This window comes from Lytechinus variegatus, chromosome 6 (assembly GCF_018143015.1).
Source record: "Lytechinus variegatus isolate NC3 chromosome 6, Lvar_3.0, whole genome shotgun sequence".
NCBI lineage: Eukaryota > Metazoa > Echinodermata > Echinoidea > Temnopleuroida > Toxopneustidae > Lytechinus > Lytechinus variegatus.
The window spans coordinates 2885187-2902211 of record NC_054745.1 but is presented as its reverse complement, the minus strand read 5'-3'; the positions used below and the strand labels follow the sequence as shown (position 1 = coordinate 2902211).

The 17025-nt window shown below is 34.8% G+C and overlaps 1 protein-coding gene across 1 annotated transcript in view; it reads left to right on the top strand.

Moving 5' to 3' along the window:
- Positions 1 to 17025, top strand: part of LOC121416735 (ankyrin repeat domain-containing protein 50-like) — a 28102-nt gene extending 11077 nt beyond the window's left edge. The window contains exons 2-3 of the mRNA XM_041610195.1: positions 15965 to 16098; positions 17012 to 17025. Coding sequence (XP_041466129.1) covers positions 15965 to 16098; positions 17012 to 17025 — 148 coding nt within the window. The remainder of the gene's footprint in view (positions 1 to 15964; positions 16099 to 17011) is intronic.

The window sequence follows — 17025 nt, the reverse complement described above, 5'->3', positions numbered from 1 at the left end:
GGGCTAATAAATTTCTTAATGTGCCATCATCATGATCATCATGTGTAAAAGTGATATCTTTAGAAAGCATGATTATTCTTCTTTACAATCATGTGTCATGGCATGGGGGGCGCCAGCCAAAATTTCGAGCCACTTATTGAGCGCTAAGTTGCCAGGTACACTGACCTAATAACACATTTTAAGGACAGTGTCATTGAGCTGATCAAATAATGCGTGCGCGAGCTGAAAATTTTAGATATTCAGACATAAAAAGGGACATTATAATCAAATTTTTGTAATCATGATGCGTACATGTACCTGTCTTACTAAACAATGCGAGTGCAAAGCGCGAGCTGAAATTTTTGTATATATTGACCTCAAGCAGGGAGATTTTAAGGACTATATCTTAGGAATCTCTAATAGCTCTATGGTCATATAATGCGAGTGCCAAGCTCTTGCCGCTTATTTTGTTGGAATTGCATCTTAATGCATTGAGCACTTGTAGCAATTGTATTCATCATTGTACGCATCTCACTAAATAATCGAATATTGCGAGCGCAAAGCGCGAGCTAAAAATTTAAGAAATTCAAATATGAATTGGGGCACTCTAAGGCTTGTTTTTTGTAGGAATTTACTATTAAGAACATACGTATTTCATTAACCAAAATCATGCGAGCACAAAGCTCAAGCCTGAAAATTTTTCATATTCAGATTAGAAAAAGGGATATTTTAAGGACTGATTCTAGGAATTCATGGAGAGCAGACATATATCACCAATCCATTAATACGAACGTAAACACGCCAGAAATATTTTGTGTAAAGACCTTGAAATGGGGGAATCATTTGGGAATCAGTGCGAGGAAATATTTTTGGTGTATGTCGACTTGAAAACGGGAGGTTTTAGTATATTAGGATTACATATCTCGTTAAACAGACAATGCGAGCACCAAGAACAATGACTTAGGCCCTGAGTGAACTACGTTTCATAAAGTTATGAAAAGAAAATATTTCTTATGTAATATAACATAACATGATTATAATTCAATATAACATCATATATTGAACAATAATTTCTTCTTCCCCAGTACGTTTCTCTTCCTTTCTCCCTCTTTTTCTCCTTTTCCCCGTTTTTTTTTGTCAGCCGATGGGGGGGGGGCACGTGCCCCCCATGCCCCCCCCCCCCCCGTAGTTACGCCACTGGTCATTTGTAATGCTAGTGTTATCATGAAACACACAGACATAATACGCAGCAATGTTAGAAATGAATGGTTGCTAAATGCGTCGTTTCCAATAGCGATTTTCCAATTGTTTCGAGGATGGACCGAGTGCATTCAACCTGCATGGTGGAAATTTTATAGAAATGGAGACTCTTGTTAGAAATCAATGCATTTTGCAACATTTCACTTCTGACTTTTTTCAAAGTTCAGGATAATTGCATATTCCATGATTACATAATCACAACAAATGGCATGTCATTGTAAAGAGGAACAATTCAGCTTTCTAATGATACCAGTTTTATCATTTATACCTCATTAACGATATAATTAATATTAGTATAATATATATATATATATATATAATTAATCATTAATATGATTTTATGTAGCTTTCGGCTTTTAATTCAGACTTCTTCAGAAGCGTCTGAAAAATATAAGGAGATACAACATCCGAGCTTTCTTTGCACATCAATGAATTATCACCGAGTAGAATATATTTCATAATGACAGATTAATGAATGAACAAATAAATTAATCAATGAATAATAAATAATCAATTCGATTAAAAAATGATATAAATGAAGAAAACATACCTGTATTACAGACTATTGTGATAGTATGACCGTATCCTATCTCGTTCTTTAGGAAAGTGGCAAAAATTGCAAAATGAAAACATTGGTTGGTAGGTGGTGAAAGCGCAAAGCGCATTGGTAATACGCATATGGTCAATTCCAGCGTAACGGACATGACGTTCAGACAAATTTTTGTAATTCAAAGAGTTATACAGTAGAATTAGCAGTCTTTTGATAATTGTTACTAAGCTTATCAAACACATTTAAGTATCTGTTACATACACATAAAATTTCAAATCGTTTCGTTGAACAGTTTTGGAGAAATTGCACTCTCCGTGAGCGTAACGGACATGACACGAAATGGACGAAGCATTTTTACCTCCTATTGCTTATCAAAATTCCTGTGAATTCTTAGATTGCATGCACCTGACGTTGGTGTTAATTTAATCTTAAGATCATGCTCTATCCATAAAATGGTGTTTAACAACTGTTGTTAAGTGCATTCTGTATTCCTAGCTCAAAATGTAGCGTAACGGACATGACACACGAAGCGTAACGGACATGACAGTTTCGTCCACTTTTTGTAAGCGAATATAATTATTTTGTTACAAGATATGGTACAAGTCTAATTGTTTACATGTTAAGGCTAGAGGTTAGAGAGACATATCATAACTGGTAATCTGTAATATCTCCTATTATTTTGCAATTTGAGAGGGGGTCTTTTTGTACAATATTTATAAAACAAAAAAATATTTAGAAAAATTAATTTTACACCGGTTAACAACAGTTAATGAGTATTTTCAAGTTACTACCATCCACCACACCTAATTAAAGGAGAAAAAGTTGGTAGAAAAGATTATGTTTTATTCATGCCTTAATAATTGATAGTATACTAGCGTAACGGACATGACACCCTTATGAAGTGAACTTCATCAGCACTTCTTAGTTTGAAACTGAAAGAAATATGAATAATGAAAGTAATTATGTAACAGCAAAGTACCTTTACTAACACTCTAAAGAAAAATATGTAGATATTATTAGCAGGTATCATTAATTTAATAGCTATAGCCTAAGTGATAATTTTATATTGAATACAATGTTTATCATACCACTACTGCACACTGAACAGACCAAATCTCATTTTTTGTGAGAAGAAAACAAAATATACCAGACCTGTATAAATCCAAGATGATATTATGGAATGTATTGTATGATAAAGAACATGTACTAGTGTTAATGTCAGTTTTAAGATTACAAAAAATGGTATTAAAAGGTATTTTAATAAAAATTTAATAGCAGTACCTGGAAACCGGTTTTTCATTATCGATTATGTATGAGTTGAAAGGTAATCAGAATGTTTGTAAATAGCTTCTGAGATTTTTTTTTTCATTCAAAATAACTATCATCCTGAGTATAATCATCCTTTCATCAAATCTTGGATGTTCTTAATTGTACGATCTTGCTTGCTGACAAATGTGGCTGTATCGAATTTTGTTGTATTGTCCGCGCTGCTTGTGTACAATTGAAGATACATCATTCAAATCTTGATTATGGCTGACCAAAATACTACTATGATGACATAATTTATTGATCGCGCCACATTCTTTCCACGGCCCCTTTGCTTTGTGATACTGCAAAGAAGTGCCACTGTAGATTCATGGATTCATAGAGCTACATCATGTAACACAGATATCCGAATACAAACTTGCTTTTAAATGTGAGCCCATGCCATCACTGAAGAAGTATGTAGAGGTTGGTGAAAGTCAGATACTTTGAAGTAATATCATCAATGATCATGAATTCACAAGTTGGAGTTTTATAATGCTCCAAACTGTCAGTGCAAAAACCTAAGATAATCAAATGTTTGTTCAAACACAAATGATGCAGATTGTGATCTGAGTATGTTGCCAGATATAGCTGCATCTTATCCTAATATTATGTGGCATACCGTTAATTCTCAGAAAAATCTACCAGAACAAGAGCTGAACTTTCATCATTCACCAACTTCTAAAAATAGCTTGAAAGACATGCAGATTCTAGGAAATATTACATTCAGCTATCCTCAAACAATTGAGGCTGACCTCAGTCTGTGACACTGAGCCTAATATTTTGTTTTTGTGAATGCTGCCTTTTGCCATATATAAGGCGTCATGTCCGTTACGCGAATTGTCATGGCCGTTACGCCATTTTTATGAAAATGAGAAGTGGTAAGGGAAAATGATTGCTACACATGGTAGGGGGTTTAATTCTAACATAGAATCTGAATCTGCAGTACCTTTAGACAAATTTCCTGTAAGCTGTGAAAACTTTAAGTGAAAAACGTAACGGAAATGACACTGATAATGGTAAAGAAATCACACAAATCTGAAGACAGATTTCTCTAAAATTGATGAATGGCATAAAATTTAACGATTATTTTCTGTTGATTTAAAGGAGACACTCGAAGAATCCAAAGTATTTTATAATGCCTTTTTGTGGTCATCATTGTAAAGGGGAAGTATTACTAATCAGATATATAACTTCACTTTTCAAAATAGTCATTAGAGTTTGCAGAAATCAGCTCTCAAAAATGATTTATTTTCATGCCATATTTCTGCCTTGCATCGGTCCTCTTGCGAGCTCCAGCTGAGTGACGTCACACAATGAGCGTGAGCAGCTGAGCTGACAGCAGCCCATTGAAGACGATCTTTCCAATCAGCGTTTTTTGCTCTTAGAATTGTTTATTCCTCACAAGATTGGTCTTGTTATATAGATAAAAGTTTGAATTTACTGAACAGTGAAATAAAGTGCACATTTAACGTATTTTGGTAACCGATATTTAGCTTAGAAAAATGATTTTTTTTTCAAGAAATATATTTGAATAAACAAAGCATATTTTCACTTAGAAATCACACTTGCGACAAATTGATATTATAATCAATATAAAGCATAGACATTCTTCGTCACGACTGAAAAAAAATTATGAAATTTCATTACGTAACAAAGTCAGGAACCACAAAATAACATGGCAATATCCATCGCGAAATGATTGAAATTGCAGTTGAATTGCCGAAACATGATTAGCCCACAGCGGCGAGCGGACTTTGTTTCATATATCTTAAAAGCCCATTGTAATGTAGGGAATGGTCTGTGGCCAAACGTGTTGGCCATCGTTTTGTCGTGTGCGAGGACCCTGGTTCAAAACTCGGATTTACTTGGTTATTTTTTTTTATTCCTTCTCGTCCCTACCCAGCTTTTTTTTCTTGTGAAATCCCATTCAGACCTGTATTTATCAAATCTTATTTAATTGCTGCTTTTGATTTTCAAGTTCTTGATTAGATTCTACTCTTATTTGGGATGGGAGGGGTACAGGATGAGTTAAAAGTAAAGTCCACATCAACTAAAAATTATTTGAATAGAGTAATTTCCCTTGCTGTTTTTACTCAAAACAGTCACAAAACAATGATATGCAAATTAGTGTTGTCACTCACATCACATTCGTTTCTAATTTTTTTTGTGGCATTTTGTTTTTTAATTCTTTGCAGATTTGAGTATAGGAATTTCTTCATCCGAACACAATAGGTTACATTTACAGAACTGTAACTCTAAATGTTATTTGGAGGAATTAAAATCCCTCTGAAAATTTTTCAGAAAATAAATAGAAAATTAAATATCAAATCTACATGTCATGTAAATATATCAAACAACAAAATACAAAAGAACTTAGTGCGTGTGACATAACGGTTAGTGTAATTTGCACATCGACACAGATGAGCATATCATCGTTTTATAAATTAGGCAAAATTTCTCAATGTTAGAGTAGTAATTATATAAATTTGAATCAAAGTTTTTATGAAATTTCCTGCAATATCTTATTTTTCTTTAAATTCAAATGAATTTTTGATTGTGTGGACTTCTCCTTTACTCTTAATGTAGGGAATGCATACCAATATTTATCCAGAAACAAAATTGTCTTAAAATATGCAAATCTGTAATTGGGCACATGTTCACTTTTCTTTCATCCAGGCCACTTCCTCACACCCACCAGGCTTACAGTCTTAGAACAAAAAAAATGATGAACCATCACACAACAGCACACAACATTCAGTGCTTCACAATAAATATTTCACTTCTGTTCATACATGTACATGCAATAAATATTGTGGAAAACAAATAAAAGGCGTACCCATATTCAAATACCGTTTAAAAGGACAAATATATTATACCTTTCGAGAAAAATCAGCACGTTAGATATCTGATAACAAAACACAAATATGGGGCACTGCAAGAAACTTATGTTCCATTGCAAATCAAGCGTAAGTCTTAAATTCAAATTCAAGCGTAATAAGGTCGAGTTGCAATAGCAGTTCAACTACATGTACATGTTTGTCTTTAATCAAAGGACTTACCCTTGATTTGGGACGTGTCATTGATTAGAAAATTTCTTGCAAAATGCCCTAATAACATTAAAATTGTTTTTTTCGTTTTAAGTTGTGTGTTCTTATTTTCGACAAGCTGTATTCCTGTCCAAGTCAATTTTTTAGTTCTCTCCAAAACTGTGCTCAAAATCGTTTCCAAGATCGATAAAGATAAATTTTCTGTTGCATCATTATCAGTCCAATTCTTGCACCGTAGCTCCTGGAAAGAGTGAAGAAAAAAATGGATATATCCAAATCAGTAAGAGGACATGATGGAATCTCCCAGATTGAAGTAGCGAGCAGAGACCAGAAGTCACCAGAGTCAGCAAGTGTGCAGATCTGTGTGTAGAAGAGAGAAAAAATAAAGAAATAATTCAAATAATCAAATCAAAGTATGAATTTCATTATCTTGATGATTGACGACGTGCGGTGGCATGTAATTCCCGGTCAACAACAAATAATAGTAGGTTTAGACACCTGAAAAATTCCACTCAGAACACTGGTGCTCTACCTCAACGCTCAAGTGATGTTTGTGTAGGCCCCACTCTACTTACCGCTTAGCGGTAGTGAATCACTCGAGGTACGGTACTCTGTGTCATTACAAAGAGTGCATTTATCTTCATTGTTTTATGTTGAAGGCACTACGCATTCATATGTAGAAGCACTCTAATCAGAAAGAAACACCAGACTCTAGTTTTGGCCAGGAATCAGCATGATCAGGGTAACCACTGCTGAAAATTTGTCTTGCTTCATGACATCGGCATTATGGTGATACAATTCTGTGTATCTGGATGTATACGATACAGGGCCCTCTGAGCATAAACGCATTGGGTACTAGACCTGTGTATAATAAAAACTTAAACATTTGGCCTTATCGTGAAAACATTCGGCCTTATCGTGAAATTTGGTGTTTGTGCGCTCGTTGTGTACAAAGTCAATGGGAGTGGATCACCGCCGTTGACGAAATAAACGGCAGTGAATGGACTGGTGACAAAAACTACGATAATGCCAAACATTCCTCTGAAACAGCATATTTTCAGCCATGGTCCATGCTAGTGCTCCTAAATAATTCAATCGCCTGAGTCCTGACCAGTTTATTTAGAAATCTGACTGAAGTCTTTGTGAAGAAAAATCTGCTGGAATTGTGCAAAAACATTATTTCTAAAATAAAGACTTTTTAATTTTAATAGTAGTCATGCCAAAATGCATGATTCTAAAATTATATCAGATCTGTATCTGTCATCTGACCTGAATGCATCGTCAGAACAAGTACAGACTACAGTTTCCAAACATGCTTACCTTGACTTTTGACTGGATCAAACAGCGCGTAACCTGCATCGGCAGCAAGTGAATGGGACCGTACAGCTTGGAATCAGAGCAACACAACGAAGACTGTCGAGTGGACAAAATCGGTCTTTCCAGTTCATAATTCAATAAAAATGGACAAAGTAACACAGTTCTGGTTCTCTTATAGTCTGAAGATGTCGAAATCGGATATCACAACACATGAAGAAAACGGTAAATTCGAAGAAAAATAGAGACCAGGAAGGTGTATCAGTGTATTATGCACAGAGAGATAGTGTGTAGTCGATCATGTGACGTCATTATTCTCGACTGTTTTCGATCGCGTGAATGTCTGCCTGGGGGCGGCTGGGGGGCTGAGAAGGGTCTCTATTAATTTCATTTCTTGCATTTCCACAACATCTGTAAGACTTTTTAGTGACATTTTGTATAAAAAGACAAGACCTTTCCATTCATATATAATTTGTCTATAATCATCACTTTCGTGAATTTTCTTTGTGTGTATCCTTTAAACATTAATCAACTATTCAAAAGTTAAAAGAGACATCTGGGACCTTGTTTGCTTTTAGTAAAGACAGGAAAGATGATTTTTTAAAAAATAGCCACATTTTTTACATTTTGCAATTTACTATTCTATTTTTTTATGATGGAAAAAACTACAAAATTTTATCAATATTGCGAATTTTCTATTGGAAATTGAGACTTTATAGATTACTTTTTAAGAAAATTTGACTGCTGAAGTGAAATCTTAAACTTCATTTTTTCTCTAAAGTGATCATTTTCCATGGAATATATATATATATATAGGGTTGTCACTTCTTATCTTTATTCTCATAAAAGAACATTGACATACCATTAAAAGTGCGAGTGCGAAGCGCTAGCAGATATACATGTACATGTAAGTTTTGGCCTGATCGAAAAAGGGCCTGTTTTAGGAACTAATTGCAGTTACCCTTATTTCAACAATCAAGCGCGAGATGAAAATTGTGACATTCCAACTTAAAAGTGGACATTCTCTCATCATGGACATGCTGATGCGTGCGTGAAGCATGAGTGGAACAAAATTGTACCGATTGTTTTTTTTAAACATGGATATCTCACTTTTGAGTCTTACAGTATTTTCAATGGCTGATTGGAGGCTCAGGTCCCGCAGAGTAGAAGATGTTTTGGCCATTGTGTGATTCCATGTTGTCATTAACTCCTGTCCTACGTTCATGTCACATTCTTTCCTGATGAGTAGACCTTTGTGTTGAGTAGTATTCTTCGCAAACAGCAGCATTAAAAACAGACATTTTCCGGCTCCATTGCGACCTTTGCAACTTCCAGTCAGCTGGCGTACGGGACGACGCATGAAGGAAGATTAAGTCGTAGTTTGTCGTAGCTATACAAAATTGCTGGAGTTGCTCCGTGGGAAGGTATGTTAAGCCATGATTTTAGCTGTCTTGTAAGTACACTGTCCAGATCATCCAGTTGAGTATTGGTTAGATCATGAACCGTAAGGACGTATCGCAACGATGGAAGAGAATATTTGGACGAACATGGCTAACGTTGATGTTGGTAAGTATTGACTTACCAACATCTTCAATGTTTCTCTTCAGTGAAACGGTAGGCGTCTGCAGACTTCATATTGAAAGTTATCAGTGGTCCGAGGAATTTATCAGGTTTCTCAGTTTGCAGGTATTTACTTTTCACTGCGAAATTGGTTTCTGAATGTTTTCCGTTACAGAAAGAGAAATTGCAACACTTAGGAGGTCTCAAAGTCAGGTTATATTACCTGTCATTGAAATAATTTCATTGATGATTCGTTGATGACGGCATTTGTTGGATGTTATAATGTTGAAGTCATTGGCGAAAAGAACGCTGATGAACCTCAACTGGTTCAGATAATAGCCATAGCGATTCTCCAAAGATTTTAAATGGTTAAGGAGGGGATTGAAGACCAGCAGAAAGATAATTGGGGAAAGTGAATCACCTTGAAAGACTCCTCTGCGGAAAGCGAATGAGCCCTACAAAGAATGATCCATGCTCGAATACATTACAATCAATTATGTCAGGGTTATTATTCCATCAACATATTGGCATACCTACCTAGTAACATCTTATTCTGAAACAATTACAGATTTGATATTTTGTACTGATCCGGAAAAACACAGTATAACAGGTGTATACACGACATCTTTCAGTGATCAATATCTTGTTTTTACTGTTTATGGTAATAAGTGTTCAAAATCTGTTGGAAATATTATCGAATGGAGAGATTTCAAGCATCTGAATACCAAAGAATTTCATAGTGACCTAACGGAATAAAATATTGATAAAATATTTAACTTCAATAACACCAATGAAGCATGGAAATTTTGGTATACAAAAATAATGTCATGTGTGAATAAACATATACCGTATAGAAGAAAGCGTCTAAGAAAAAACCCCATACCCCTGGGTAACCGGGGACATCATAGTCATAATGAATAAGCGCGATCACTGTCTTAGACAGGCTAGAAAAACTTCCTCACCGGTTCACTGGAATGAATATAAATCCTTGAAAAAGCAAGTTAGATATGAACTCAAAAGAGCAAAAACCAAGTACATGGATTATCTCCTCAATGATAATCATACGGTCCCGAATGCTGTCTGGAATGATATGAAAACCATCACTAAGGGACCAACACAAAGTGAAAAACACATTGCCTTGGTAGCAGAGAACGGTAATGATATCTCCGAGCCTAAGGAGGTGGCAGGTTGCTTTAATGATTATTTTACCAACATGATCGAAGAACTTGTGGGTGAAATTAATAGTGCAAATGAAATCTCTCCATTTTCTTTGACATCTCAATATGATGTTCGCACTGAAAACGTAGAATACAATGCACCATTGATTACTCACGACTTTGTGGTAAAAACTATCAATAATCTCTCGTGCAAGAAAGCTACTGGACATGATAACTTGTCTGTAAAACTGTTAAAACTTTTAATTACAGTCCCCATCTTTCTGTCTACTCTTGTTTACATCTTGAACCTATCATTAAATGAAGGTTTGTTTCCAACCGAATGGAAAACTGCTAGAATCCAAACAATTCCCAAATCATGTGATAAAGCATTTGTTCAGAATTATAGACCGATAGTTATTTTACCTGTGCTCTCCAAGATCATTGAAAGAGCTGTAAGTTCAAGCCTTCTGAAACATCTTCTTCAACAAGAAATACTGTCTCCAAATCAATTTGGCTTCAGGCCTAATCATTCGTGCGAGACAGCACTACTTTGTATGGTTGATGATTGGTCGAAGCAGGTAGATAATGGGAGACTGAACGGTGTTGCATTCATTGACTTACGTCGTGCTTCTCCTCAATAAACTTAAATCATGTGGCTGCTCTCGATCGTGTTTAAAATGGTTTGAGTCGTACTTAGTAAATCGCAGACAATTCATTTCTATTGGTAATAAAAAGACTTATACAAACGAAATTAATGCAGGTGTCCCTCAGGGCTCAATTCTTGCCCCAGTTCTGTTCTAACTATTTATCAATGACTTACCGAATCATGTTACTAGTGCCTCAGTGTATATGTACGCAGATGACACTACTATTTCAGTATCTGGTAAGACTAAAACAGAGGTCGAAACCAATCTAACCCAGGCACTATACGAGACCTATTCATGGATAAGAAATAACAAACTGATCTTAAACTATAATAAAACAAAAGTGATGTGTTTAGGCTCAAAACAAAAAATTAAGTACTACTTATAATCAGCAAATATCAATAAATATACATGGCTGTACTCTAGAATGTAAAAATGAAGTGAAGTGTTTGGGCGTAACAATCGATAATTGCCTTTACTTTAAGCAAGGTACCAAGTCAATTTCAAACCTTATCAAACGTAAGCTTGGAATTATTTGCTAAAATAAACGTTATTTTAATCAATCTCAACTTTCCAAACTTTATTGGGTATATGTCATTCCCCATATCCTTTATTGTTCTAATGTTTGGTTTGGAAGATCAGAAGGAAATTATGACACGCTTAACAGGCTACATAAAAGGGCAGCGTATCTGATATCAAATCGCACATGGATGACACGTTCTGAAATCGTGTTTAAAGAACTAAATTGGCCCTCTATATACAAAGTTCTCCATAGAGCCGCATGTGTTCTAAGTGTGTCAATAAATTATCGCCCGCCATTTTATACGATAGACTTTCATTTGTCGATGATGTCTCTTCTAGAACCACACGTAGTTCTGACAATTGCTCTTGAGATCGCCAAAATGTCGTACGACCTTCTACCAAAAATCTTTCCTATTTTCAGGCTCTCTCACTTGGAACAAACTGCCCGAACATATAAGATTTTCAAGATCTGTTCATTCCTTTAAATTCCAACTTAAACACATATAGACAAATCATATCGTTCATTTTAATCATTATACAATACACTTATCATACACTATTCTATTGTCCATGCCGTTCCTATAGTACATTTGGTATCGATTCTTGCTCATTTCTTGTCTTTCTGTTATTCCCACTTATTATCTAGGCAATAAAAAGGGTTGTGTTTTATGTGTTTTGTTTTGTTTTTATCTTTTTATCTTGATGTATATAAGTGATAAAATTATCAAATGATGCAATATGTCTTCTGCTTGTTTTTTTTTGTTTTTTTTATTCCAAAATTAAATTTATTAGTACTGTGTATTAAGTTGCCTTGTGTTTTAACGATCTTTCATCTTTTTAAATGCTTATATATATATATATATATATATATATATATATATATATATATATTCAATCACAGAGCGCTGAGGTAGACCAGCTTTTAATGTTAATATTTTGCATATTTTATCATGTATCTTGCCATCTGTAACTCGTAACACATTTTCGTATTTTTACCTTGCATTTATTCCCCTTTTCTGTATCTCATAATGTCCTGTTACTATGTTTTTCGTGCATTGTATGTATTTTAATACTGATCAGGCCACTCTGTATAAATATTCGAGAATAAATAAATAATAAATAAATAAATGATGACCAGATTGCAAATCATACCTGACCACTTAGTCTAGAATTCAAGTTCCTTATGTGGAATCTTACTTTAGTAAGGACTTTGTAGACCTCAAGAACTCTGCAGATAAGTTCGTACTCTACTGACCCAAATGCATGCTATAGGACAAAGAATATGACATGGGCCGTCATTATCCAGCGTTTAGCATTCTGGAGGATCTCGTGGACTACCTGATTGTTTTCAATACGGCCATTTATTCCCTTCAAATAAGCCTTTTGAATTGCAGGATCAGTTATATCGTTTGCAATGGCAAACTGTTCCAGCCTATCTGCGAGGATCTGATGAAACAATTGACCAATTGCAGAAGTGAGGGCAATCATGCAGAACGACTTGGGTTCATGGGTATTGCCACTCTTGTAGATTAGGGTAACACTAGATCTTGACCACTCCTCTGAAGGATCAGCCGAATGCAATTAGTTCGTAAACATCGTTGCTAAGAAAAGATAAGAACTTGTTAGTTTTCGTAGAACACCATACATAATCCCGTCATCGTAGGGAGCGAAAGATGGCTTTTTCCTTTGGAGTATGGACTTGATATGCTTCGGTCTCACTGGATAAAATTTGAAAGATGACTCTTCCGCGTTGATGTAGGGGAACCAATTCAGCTTGGCCACGTTAATTGGATTCGGTGTAGAATACGTGGCAGGATAGTATTCATCTGCCAATTGTTTGGGAAAAGTCGGTATTGGGGAAGGCTCGTTCAAACATTATGAAAAATAATAGCAAATTTTCCCCAAATTTTTTCTGTATATGTTTTCTTCTTTCTTTGATCTTGATATGGTTCGGTGCATAATATATTATATCTCTGAAATAATTGTGTTTTTTCCTAAATTTGGAGATTCCTTTACTCTCGAAAACCTTACTTTTGGTTTAAACAATATCTGTTATTAAAATCGACTAATTCAAAGAGTGTATTTCTCATGAATTCTAAACCAAGATATTGAGCAAGACCACAAATGTGTTATCTTCATCATTCACGTCGACTCTTCCTTTTAAGTTGTAATCTTACTATTCTTACTAAGCATGGGACCTTATTTATTCTCATGCATACTCTTCATCTAAATACATAATGCGTGAAAATGTTCATCTCATTTTCTGTTAAAAAACAAATATATGTTTGTTTATAATTTACAGACAAGTTTCAAACAAATGCATTATCTTGCTTCTGTTATCATTCTACAAGTATCATTACCTTTAGTTTCATAAACTGAAATATTTACAGATTCAGAATAGAATCTCTAACTTATAACTCTTAGCCTTTTAATATTTTAGTCTCTTTTGTCTAAAAAAATACAAGCATTGAACAATGCCGCTTGCAATTATTATGGCGCTTTATCCATGCGCTAAAACTTTCACTTGATTCGTACACTCTCTATTCAAAATTTTCACATTTTTGAATTACATATATTGATCCTGTTGATATCTTACTTTACTTACTTTCTTGAAGGAAATACCATGCAGGGGCGGATCAAGCCTTTGCCAATGGGGGGCGGAATTTTTTTCAACCATATTTTACCCGATTTGGCTCTCGAAGATGATTTTAGCCGGGATTTTTTTATTTCTTTTAAGGGGTAGTCGTAATAATCACTTTCTAGCTGTATTCTTATAAATAAACATGAAAATATAATACCATAATCCTTATGTATACAGTGCGTCCCAGAAAAAAAAAACCAAACCCAGATTTAGCGATCATTTATCATAACTTAATCATAAAATAGACAACTGACCTACCAATTTATAGCTTAGAATCCCCTCTTTCATCTGATATTACTAAGGTTATTTCTTTTTCACGCATGAGTGAGCAAAAACAATTTGAAGAAAGGATACCAAAAACTCATTTGGCGGGGGGTATCTGGGTTTCAAAAAAGAAAACCACATTTCGGAAAAGTTCAATATCTGCTTTTTAATTTGGTTCCTCAATTACAGAACATGGTCAAGAAATTAAAAAGTTTTGGTCATTTGAAATTAGGCTTTTATTTCCATAATTTAATGAGATAAACGTGTTTCCACCGGCTTTCCCACAGAAGCTATGGCATGGTGAACAAAAGATTTAATGCATGGCTGAGCGTCAACAAAACGGAGTGTCAAGTGAGTTTGAACGCCAGCCTGGAGAACCTCTTCATTTTATAAAATTATTGAAATTCATGCCTTATTTCAAATGACGAGAACTTTGTTATTTCTTGACCATTTTCTGTAATTTTGGTATTAAATTAAAAAGCAGATACTGAACCGTTCAAAAATGTGATTTTTCTTTTTGAAACCCAGATACCCCCCGCCAAATGAGTTTTTGATACTTTTTTCAAATTGTCTTGGCTCACTTATGCGTGAATTACAAATAATCTGAGTAATATCAGATGAAAGAGGAGATTCTAAGCTTTAAATTGGTAGGTCATTTGTTTATTTTATTTATGATTAAGTAATAATAAATGATCGCTAAATCTCGGTTTCGTTTTTTGTGGGACGCACTCTATAATGCGAGCACGAGGCGCGAGCTAAATCTTTTTTGGAAATTTTGTGTATTTTTTCTAAAATTTTGAATATTCTGGGCAATGTTAATTATCGCCGCCCCCCCCCCCTGGATCCGCCTATGCCATGACTCAGAAAGACAGAAACCTCACTATATCATTTGCCTGAAAAAAACTGCAGCGAAGCAGCTAAAATCATGAATGCTGCTCATGTAGCCCAATTTTACGGTCAGCGTAAATGTCTATGGTATCTTCAAATTATACTTTCTGAATTGAATGAAAGAAACACATATGAGAAAATACATGTTAAACGAAACAATATTACTAGACCCATTTAACCATGACATAGACATAAGTACCATAGTAATCTCTCAGGTCGATTTGAAATGAGTTATGTCCATTTTAAGTATCAACCGCCATTTCAGACTCCATTTTTGGAAGCCATCTTTGATTCTTAGACACACATGACAGTCCTTGAAACTTGACGAGATGTACTACTTCAGCATTTAAACCATTGAATAGAAACCAAATCAAAGCCACTTAAGTAAGAGATGAATTGATGATTTTTAGCCTACGACAGCCATTGAGGGCGCCATCTTGATTTTTTTTCATGTACCCTGGAATGCTTAAGTTGAAGTTTACTTGTATCAAATCATTTCACCCCCTGAAACACGAAATATGTACCGAAATAGGATTCTAGGGTGATTAATGAGTCGGTTACATGCATTATTAGTGAATGGCGGCTAACTTGGACGCAATCTTTCCCAGATGAGAATTTTGGAAGATTTTTATTATATTATTCTTGAGGTAAAATATTGCTAGAAATATTTCATCTCTGGTCGAACCATATTTTTACTCGTTTTCTACCGAGTTCAGTTCGTCTTTATCTCCGTGTGTTCTGTTTCATGTGTGATTTACCTTCTGTTATTCCGATCTTCAGGTAAACATAGACTCTACTATTTCAAACCCCACACTCTTTTTCTGTTCCAGGATTGATACGAATAAAATAAAGACAGCCGGCGTCGATACCGCAAACACTTGCGACATAAACATCCAGGTCGCAAAAGCTGATGGTAAACTCAGGTCTACTCACAAAAAAGGTGATGAAAATGAAGAAACTAAAGGTAAAGACTTTTCTATCCAACTTAAATAAAGAATCGAAATTTTGTTGTATGCATATGGAAGTTTAACTTTACATTTCAACTATGATCAAACGTGGTGTAGGTTAAACTACCATTGATATATATATATATATATATATATATATATATATATGTGTGTGTGTGTGTGTGTGTGTGTGTGTGTGTGTATTGTCACTCATTCCAGTTTTTCCAACATATTCGTAATTTTGCTATTCTGACGCACCGTTAAACAACGAACTAATGACAGTCATGAAAGCAAATTAATACATTTTTACGGCTTTATTATAATAAAACATGCCCAACCGGTCGCGGCAGGTTCCAACAGAAATTTGACAGCAGAACATCGTGCAAGAACCTTTTACTCTCAAGCTCAAGCATACTGCATGGCCCTAATCCAATATGCTCTTTGATTAAAGGGATGGTCCGTTCTGAAAATATGTATATCTAAATACATAGAGTAAAATTCACGGAGCAAAATGCTGAAAATTTAATCAAAATTGGTTAACAAAAAACGAAGTTATTGAATTGTAAAGTTTATCAATATTTTGTGAAAACAATTATATGTACATCGTCATGAATATTCATTAGGTGAGATGATGATGGCATATACCCACTAATTTCTCCCTCCTCCCTATTTTACACAATGCATATTTGATATCATTCAAAAGATCCTTTAATTTTCTGCAAAATGCTACCATGCTTATTATGATCGTGCCATCACGAAAAGAGCAAGATTCCAAAATTATTGGATTAGATCTGAATTGAAAAGCTGCAAAACGAGCAGAAATCCCCTTGAAGGTTCAATAAGAACATGATTCTTTTGTCAGTGTCAATAGAAATGAACATCCATTCATATCAAGCCCCTGCTTTTTCATTTTTGATGTTGTTTATGTAGTGATCGTTCTGTGA